At 41.3% G+C, this 9935-nt stretch overlaps 1 protein-coding gene across 1 annotated transcript; it reads left to right on the forward strand.

Annotated features, from left to right (window-relative positions):
* Nucleotides 1-385: 385 nt before the first annotated feature.
* KRT28 (keratin 28) lies at nucleotides 386-8826 on the forward strand. The gene is made up of 8 exons (XM_055575916.1): nucleotides 386-1274; nucleotides 1905-1987; nucleotides 2789-2945; nucleotides 4132-4293; nucleotides 4481-4606; nucleotides 7360-7577; nucleotides 8184-8239; nucleotides 8516-8826. The coding sequence occupies exons 1-8, from the start codon at nucleotides 696-698 to the stop codon at nucleotides 8656-8658; spliced, it is 1524 nt and encodes a 507-aa protein (XP_055431891.1). The 5' UTR covers nucleotides 386-695; the 3' UTR covers nucleotides 8659-8826.
* The last annotated feature ends 1109 nt before the right edge of the window (nucleotides 8827-9935 follow it).

The following is a 9935-nucleotide window of genomic DNA, read 5'->3' on the forward strand; positions in this document are numbered from 1 at the left end:
CCTGATTGTGTTGCCCCCTGCTTTTTACTTATGACTCATTTCAAAGTCTTTAATACAGACAGCTAAACATGATCCAGCCCCTATCTGGTCCTGACCATACATTTCTCAAAGATTGTAACTATGCATTTTTCAATCTCTGCATTTATTTAGCATCAAGTCTTTATTTTTACACTTAGTATTGACTAACAAATGTAGTAGTTATACATTTTAAATAAAGGAATCAGTCAATATTTAGGTTATTGTTCAAGGTAACGAATAGATGTAATAATCACAGTAAGACAAGAGAAGTTAGTAGGATCATATATTTTTTAAAAACAACACAATGTTTCTTGCTGTGGTGGGATAAAATATGTGTTTCTGTAGCTAATGGTTCTTTATATCAATATATCTCTCTGGTAATTAAGACCCTACTGTAGCTGATGGTACCCTATCACAATCTTAACTTTTAAAACTTTATAATAACCTGTGTCAAATAATAATGGTATAGTCTTAGGGTCTAGATGAAAGTAAAGGATTACTCACCCAAAATTATAAGTTAAAATAATGAACTTAATATAGAATGAACCCTATTATATGTAAGATAACAAATATCCTGAAGCAACAACCCAGGATGGTAGACATTAATTTAGCCCCCAAAATCACCCAATTATACATAATTTCATGCTAATTTGAATGATGCCTTTTTTCCTTTTGGCATGTATAACTCAAATAGAGACGCCCCCCCAATGTGTATAAAAGCCCAAAGAAGCCATCAGCACACAATATTCTGTTCTCCTCTGAAGTTACGGCTATCCACAGACAAGGTGACCATTTCTCACACTGCCATGTCTCTCCGATTTTCTAGCGGGTCCAGGCATATTTGCCTACGGTCTGGAACTGAATCTGTCAGACCATCCAGTGGAGGCACAGGCTTTGCAGGTAGCAATGCCTGTGGCAGCTCTGGTGCTGGACGTGGATTTTCCTATGCTTTGGCAGGCAGCTTGGGCGGTCTTCCTGGTGGGGACCATGCTGGTGGTATCCCAGGAAGTGGTACCTGTGCTGGCTTTGCTGGAAGTGAAGGGGGACTCTTCTCTGGAAATGAGAAGGTGACCATGCAGAATCTTAATGACCGCTTGGCATCCTACCTGGATAACGTGCGAGCTCTGGAGGAGGCAAATGCTGAACTCGAGAGAAAAATCAAGAGTTGGTATGAAAAACATGGTCCTGGATCTTGCCATGGACTTGATCACGACTACAGCAGATATCACTTAACAATCGAAGATCTTAAGAATAAGGTGAGAATTCACTGAGTAGTTCCAAATTTAAAACTAAGAATTTTTAGTTTAATTTAAAGAAATTTAAGAAATTTAAAATTTATTTAAAACTAAGAATGGGGATGGGGAACACATGTATACCTGTGGCGGATTCATTTTGATATTTGGCAAAACTAATACAATTATGTAAAGTTTAAAAATAAAATAAAATTCAAAAAAAAAAAAAACCTAAGAATGATCTAGCAAATGACATAGAAGTAGAACAGGAAATGCTTCAGAACTGTTATGTGTCATTTATATCATATTTATTATCTATTTTGAAACGTAATTCTTCCTATTAGCTAAAAACAGGCACTTTGATTCATGAATGTCTATGCAACATAAATGTTGCTAGTTCCATTATTGCTTATTTTGAGATATATTCATTGATAAAGAAGTACTACAGTCTAAAAGTTATATGGAAAGAAGTAAAACCATATTTGTAATTTTTAAAAATAAAATTTTAAACCTTTTTGGTTTTTACATAAGGAAGTGAGATTTTTTATACCAAGGTTGATTGTGCAATGTTTTTTGTTTGTGTGCTTGTTTGTTTCCTGAAATAATAGGTTGTTAGAGCAGACTTACTGGTTGTGTTCTCCTGATTTCTTCCAGATCATCTCTTCCACTACGGCAAATGCTAATGTCATTCTGCAGATTGATAATGCCAGACTGGCTGCTGACGATTTCCGGCTAAAGTAGGATATATAAAATAATCACACCTAGAACATGGTTCTAGTCCACTTAAGGTGTTACATAAAATTTCAATTTCACCCCAAGTAGAACAAGCTATGGGCTTCCCAGGTGGTGCTAGTGGTAAAGAACCCACCCGCCAGTGCAGAAGACATGAGAGACACAGGTTTGATCCCGACTGGAGAAGGGCATGACAACCCACTCTGGTATTCTTGCCTGGAGAGTCCCATTGGACAGAGGAGCCTGGTGGGCTAAAGTCCATAGAGTCGCATAGAGTCGGACACAACTGAAGTGACTTAGCACGCACACACAGAACAAGCTATAACCTAAGAGATTAAAGGAAGTAACATGTGACAATGCTACAACAAAATGCAATACAAAGCATGTTTTAAGATTACAATCAGCTAGACACATTTTTACATATTTATGACATTCTTGAGCCAAAATATCACTGTATTTCTAGGTCTGCCTAAAATAGTGCCAAGTACAAAGTAAATGTAAATATTTGTTTTAATTGACCAATTTACAATTTTTACTTTTAACGTCAATAAAATTCTGAAAAGGTCTATTTCTACTTAATCGGGATATGCTATTGGAATTTGCATGACCAGATATTCATGCTGATTATTCTGCACAGAATTGTGTGAGAGGAGTGGAGGAGGACTTTCTCTGTATACATTTATAATATTTAGAGACCTGATTTCATTTCTAACTTTCACTTAAAAGCAGTTGAGTAAAGCAGGTTTTACTTTTTGGTCTCTTGAGCTAGTCTACTTGGTGCTGAGATTCACTGAATGTCTCCCAAGGTATGAAAATGAGCTCGCCCTTCACCAAAACACAGAGGCTGACATCAATGGGTTACGACGAGTCCTGGATGAACTGACACTCTGCAGGACTGACCAGGAACTGCAGTATGAATCCCTGAGTGAAGAGATGACCTATCTCAAGAAGAATCATGAAGAGGTAGGGGAAGATTTAGCTCTAGTTATTTTAAATACTTGGGGGTGAAGATTAAATGACAATAGTAACTCATGCTCCTTATAATAATTCAAACAGTGCCAAGGCATATAAAACAAAGAATTCCATGTCTCCCGCTCTGCCCTTCTAATCTCATCCCCCAAGATAATACAGGGTTAACACTTTGATCTGTATCCTTCAATTTTCTGGCTGTCACAGCCTAACCTTAGGAAATTAATACATTACTTTTCTCTACCATGTTCAAATCCAGGAATGTTCAAATCTCAGTCCTTTCAGGTATTAAGTATCTTGGGCAAATAGTTTAACCTCTCTGTGCCTCCATTTCCCAATCTGTAAATTAAGTCTGGTAATAGTACCTACCGGTTAGAGACGTTAATATCCCTAAACTGCTTTAGAACAATGTCTGGCATATAACAAGTGCTCAAGTGAGAGCTACTGTCCTTAAGGTGAGAGTTCCAAGAGGGCAGGGACTTTTATTTGTTTTCCACTGCTCTAGTCCTATCAACAAGCACTCTCACTGACATTTAATCGAGAATTATATGCTTGATGCAAACTACTATACATAACATAAACAACAAGATCCTACTGCATCGCACTGGAAACTATATTCAATATCTTTTTTTTTTTTTTTTTTGCTGCACGCCATGGTATGTGGGCTCTTAGTTTCCCAACCAGGGGGATCCAACTCATGCCTTCTGCAATGGAAGCTGGGTCCTAACCACTGGACTGCCAGGGAATTCCCTACATTTAGTATCTTGTAATAACATTATCCATAATGGAAAAGAATCTGAAAATGAATAGATATACATGGATCATTTTGCTGTACAGGTGAAACTAACACGACATTGTAAATCAAGTATAATAAAAAAAGTTTTTTAAATAAAGGAAAAAAGAATTTAAGAACTCTCTGATCTTTGTATCCACTTCTCACTCAAAAGGATAAAACACCTCTCTGGATGTTGTGGTGTTGGTTGTGGCTGTCTTAACAAATAACGAAGTAAATAGATGATTGGCATGACTACTGATCGAATAAGTCAACTTAAAAAAAAATCATTCGTGCCTTAACTTAGACAACTCGAATTTAAGTCACAAACTGAGACCATCTAAAATAGGAACAAGAGCGCAGGTGAGCACACGCCGCCCTCAGGCCACAGTCAATGTTTCCCCGCAGGAGATGAAGGCTCTGCAGTGCGTGGCCGGAGGCAACGTGAACGTGGAGATGAACGCGGCGCCTGGCGTGGACCTCACGCTTCTGCTGAACAACATGCGGGCCGAGTACGAAGCCCTGGCCGAGCAGAACCGCAGGGACGCCGAGGCCTGGTTCAACGAAAAGGTGAGGGATGCCCAGCCCAGCCCGGCGGTACCCACCCCCGCCACACCCTACCCCCACACCCATCAGCCTGCATCCCTCCACTCCACCCGCTCACCCCCCTGACCACGCACCCCCCGACCCCGGCTACGCACCCACCCACCCCCTGGCAAGCTAATACCTGCTAACTCCCGGGCTTTCGGCCTTGCAGAGCGCCAGCCTGCAGCAGCAGATCTCTGACGACGCGGGCGCGGCCTCCTCCGCCCGGGGCGAGCTCACAGAAATGAAGCGCACGGTGCAGACCCTGGACATAGAGCTGCAGTCCCTCCTGGCAACGGTAGGTGACAGCGCAGGTCAGCGACTCTAAAAAGTCTAACTGAACTTCTTCCCAGTCTCCCGGTTACAACTTCACCTCCAAATACTTAGTGGAGAGAGGAGAACAGACCCCGCCGAGACGCTCAGAGAGACAGACAGCACTGCTTCCTCCCTGAGGTCTCTGAAGTTTCCTTCCCGCCCGTGCTCAGTGCCCACTTCCCGAAATTGGTCCTTTCTTCAGCTGGATGCAAAGCAAACAGCAGCAGCATTGGTCCACCTGACAAGTGGCAAGCTTATGTCAGGCTGTCAGGCAAAGCAGAGCTGGTATCACCAGCATCTCCTAATATTGCTGAAATCCTGTTAAAGGCCACACTGTGCTTTCCACCAGGCAAAGAAGGGGACACATCTGATTCCATGTGAGGACTGTTAGCCTCTTCAGCCTCAGGGCATCCAGGGGAGACATCCCAACCCAACACACCCCAAAAGGCTTGGCATTCAGCCTTCTCTGGCACTTACTGCCAATTATTTCAAATATTTCCATGGACGTAGCCCAGGAGGAAAACGGCTTCTCTTCTCCAGTGTCTGCTGGCAGCATTCAACAGGCTTGGTTTTGAGAATTATGGCACATGTGGTGGTCTAGGGGTTCCTGTCCTCATCAGAGGTTTCATGCCCCCTGAGGACACCAGGTTGACACAAAGAGCCACTATTATACAAATGAGAACAGTAAGCAGAGAAGGAAAAGATTCTCAAAACAATAGGAAGACTGATTTGATATAGACACCCTAAAAAAGGCCAGGGCCTTCTTACCATATCATATTTAGATTAGAAACTTTACCACTCACTAACCCCATCTGAACAAGTGTGCCCCTCTCCTCCTTCACCTTCATCACCACTGCTGGCTGGTCCCCAAGACCCTCCTCCCTTCCACTTTGGGCCCCTGGAACCCTCCTCTCTTCCCCATTCCCTTCTTTCCTGCAACTAGAACCTGAGGACCTATCCTGCTGCTGTGCTCCTGAACACAAATCCTCCCTCTCGTTTTGGAGCTGCGCTGAAGGAAATAAATTCCTGAGTTCCCAGAGCAGAACTTTAAGCACTTTCACAGAGAAGTAATGATATTAGAAAGTAGCTAGATTCCATGCAGCCAGTAGTCCTGTAGTTTGGGCTCATGAAATAATCCATAAAAAAGCCCATCTTAACTTCCAACATAACCAAATAATAGAATAAGGGTGGCATGGAACCTATCTTCCATTCCTGAGATTCTTTTGTGGTCAGATGATTTCTATAGTTTGGAACACAAACTGTGAACACGCTGGGAGTTGTCTAAATATAATATCTCAATGCTTCACATGCTTCCTGTAATGTACAAACTTCTAAGTTCATCCTTACCTGTCTCCTCATTTACAAGCCAACCTTTACAGTAGGAAGATGTGAGATAGAGATGCTTATGGTCTGGTCTGATTTACAACAGTGTTAACAATGTTGACAAGGAGTATCATATGAGAACACTTTATCAGGGAAATTCAAGTTTTGAACACCTGAGCACACACCTCCCTGATATCTGCCACTTGTCGCCTCAGTGTCCTATTACCATCCTGTTCACCTTCCACTTCTTTTCCCTGGAGAGCCCAGCCCCACCCATGTGATGTACTGGTCAGCCTGTTTATCAAAGGCAGTGCTTCTTAGCTCCCTGAGACTCCTGTTTAATAATGAATCTTTTACAACTCCCTCTTTATAATCCTAAAAATGGAGTCAAGAGATAATGTATTTAACAACACACAAAAGACTTTTAAAACCAGTGTCATGCCGTAACAGCAATCAAGAGGAAAAATAGAAGTTTTAAAATAATATATATTTAATATGTAAACACTTGGGCCCAACTACCCTGTAATGAAACAGACTGAGGCTGACACCTTCTTTTCATGGATAAGTTTCATTTTAAACAACATAAGATTGGGAGTTGGTCCACACAAGAATACAGAGAAAATGAAAGAGTGGAAATAGGAGTGCACACTGAGGTAATAACTAATATCAAGAGACGTAATAACCACCCGGATGTGATACGATAATAGAAAGAGGAAAATTATATTAATTAAAGTAGAGATTACATGACAAGACAAATTACAGACTATGCAAGTGGAAATGAGGAGGTATAATATTCACAAGAGTAGAGTTGAAATAATGACCTGTCCTGGGTTAGGAAATATATCTCTTGGCTTGAAATCCCACCCATGTGAGGGCATTCATACAATCTCAAGTGCTTATTAAAAGGCCTTTGACTGATGACAGAAAATCAAGGATGAATTACAAAAAGAAATAGCAGCACAAAAAGCACTGGAACAGCGGTGGGGTAGATCTTTGGAGACAGTAGCAGAATAAGATTGAAAAACAATAGGCAACTCAATACGATCTCAAAATAAAATTGAAAGATTTCAAAATAAGATTGATTTCTTATTATGGTACCCCCCCAAACATGTTTTCATATAAAGATTGACTGTTATATGAAATAATATCTAAATATGTGAATGTCTGCTGGAACAATCAGAAATCCGTGGGCCAGGTATCTCATGCCAGGACATCCATCGGGCCTGGCCCCCCAACCCAGTAAACTCCACTCACTTCCCCTTTCTTTCCACCTCCTGTTTAACTGTGACAAGTGCCTCAGATTTCCAAAGCTCACCTAGGGAGCAGTACTGCCCTTTGCTGAGAAACACTAGTCCACGTGTCCTCCAAGTGGTCCTCCTTCATCCCTCGTTGTGACATCTTTTACGTCCTCAGAAACACTCCCTGGAGTGCTCCTTGACGGAGACAGAGGGCAACTACTGTGCCCAGCTGGCCCAGATCCAGGCTCAGATCGGAGCCCTGGAGGAGCAGCTGCACCAGGTCAGGACCGAGACCGAGGGCCAGAAACTGGAGTATGAACAGCTCCTGGACATCAAGGTCCACCTGGAAAAAGAAATCGAGACCTACTGCCGCCTGATAGATGGAGACAGAAAGTAAGTAATGCCATTAGAAAATTCAGTTTTACCATTTCAAGCCACAAGCATAGACAGTCATTCCCTTCCATGCCTCCAAGCCTCCCCGCTTCCTTTCCATTGCAGAAAAGCATGGCCATCTGTTGCCTCAACTGTCCCCTCTTCCATACTTTGTACATCACAGCCGCATCTTCATCTGCCCTGGGTGATCCCAGTCATCCCTGCAGAAGTCTCCATTTGTTATCCTTTTAATCCTTGTGAGTTTCAAGCTTTATCCACCTTTCAGTTCATTCCTAATGTCACTGCTGTCCTGAAATAAATGTACTCTTTACAACCCCCCAGGATCTATATGTAAAATGTATACTTTTTCCTTAAGTTTTAAATTCTTGGGTTTAAAACAAAAATCAAATGTAAACAAGATTGTTTTATATCCTCTCTTTAGATAACATTTAGTTATCTAAATGTTAGATTTAGATAACTAAAAATTGTAATATTTTCCTCTATAGAAAATGAAAATCTGTTTTAGGCCTACAAAGTTTGCTTGCATTCATTTTCATCCCTTGACTCAATGAATATTTATGAAGTGATGAACAAATATTAAAGAATAAATTGGATTTTTTTTAACAGCTCATGCTCTAAATCAAAGGGCTTTGGATCAGGAAGCCCGGGAAATTCATCTAAAGGTAATAAAATCTAGTTTTCCTTCTATTTCAGCACATATTTTTACATTAATGACAATCATACACTATGGCAACAGCCTGTCTATATTTAAGTAATTTTAATTAACGTGCTCTGAGCTTAAAGTATCCTGTTGAGTGGATACAACTATCCCAAACAATTATTATAAACCAATACTTAATTCCCTCAACAAAAACAGACATATTATATTACGACAGTGGAATTCTTTGTCATGTAATATTTTAAGTTGAATATGTGTATTGCATATGTTTTATTTCTAGATTTATCCAGAACCACGCTGGTAAAGACGGTGGTTGAAGAGATAGATCAACGTGGTAAAGTTCTTTCATCAAGGGTTCAGTCCATTGAAGAAAAGACATCTAAAATGACCAATGGCAAGACAGAACAAAGAGTTCCTTTCTAGTTGTCACTTTTGAGAAAAGAATCATTTGGGGAAAGATCCTGCAAAACTTCATTATTCTAAATATCAAGGAGATAATAAAAATACTTTCTACCGTTAAAGATTACTTACCAAGAAAAAAATAATCCTGTTGTCTTAGTTACCTTTTTATAGGAAGTTGGGTGTTTGTTTTCAAATAAATAAAAAAGTAGATGTGTGCTTATGTCCATTCACTCATGACAAATAAATAATTGAGAGTTATTTTTTCCATGTCTAATTCATAGGGAAACATTTATGGAATATATTTTAACTTCCTTTTACCCTATGTTTATATAATAGTCAATACCACATGGCATTTAAATATTAAACATTCACTAGGCATAATCTTTGTTGTTGCTGAGTCACTAAGTCACGTCCAACTCTTACGACCCCATGGACTGGACTATAACCTGCCAGGCTCCTCTGCCCATGGGATTTTCCAGGAAAGAATACCAGAGTGGGTTGCCATCTCCTTCTCCAGGGCATCTTCCTGATCCAGGGATAGAACTCACGTCTCCTGCATTGCAGGTCGACTCTTAATGCTGACGTACTAGGGAAGCAGGCATAGTCGTTAAATCATTTTTACATAAGCAGGCAATCTGGAAGGAAATCAGTCCTGAATATGCATTGGAAGGACTGATGCTGAAGCTGAAACTCCAATACTTTGGCCACCTGATGCAAAGAAATGACTCATTGGAAAGGACCCTGATGCTGGGAAAGATTGAAGGCGGGAGAAGGGGACATCAGAGGATGAGATGGTTGGATGGCATCACCGACTCAATGGACATGAGTTTGAGTAAATTCCAGGAGCTGGTGATGGACAGGGAGGCCTGGTATGCTGCAGTCCATGGGGTCGCAAAGAGGCAAACACAACTAAGCCAGCGACTGAACTGAAACTGAACTGAAGCAATCTGGAAAATTTTAGAAATTCTCCTGTGATTGAAAACTTCCACCTCTAGATGGCGCATGCGTGGTGTTTCACCTATGCTGCTGCTGCTGCCAAGTCGCTTCAGTCGTGTCTGACTCTGCACGACCCCATAGACGGCAGCCCACCAGGCCCCGCCATCCCTGGGATTCTCCAAGCAAGAACACTGGAGTGGGTTGCCATTTCCTTCTCCAATGCATGCAAGTGAGAAGTGAAAGTGGAGTCACTCAGTCGTGTCCGACTCTTAGCGACCCCATGGACTGCAGCCTACCAGTCTCCTTGGTCCACGGGATTTTCCAGGCAAGAGTACTGGAGTGGGGTGCCATTGCCTTCTGAG

This window comes from Bubalus kerabau, chromosome 4 (assembly GCF_029407905.1).
Source record: "Bubalus kerabau isolate K-KA32 ecotype Philippines breed swamp buffalo chromosome 4, PCC_UOA_SB_1v2, whole genome shotgun sequence".
Classification (NCBI taxonomy): domain Eukaryota; kingdom Metazoa; phylum Chordata; class Mammalia; order Artiodactyla; family Bovidae; genus Bubalus; species Bubalus kerabau.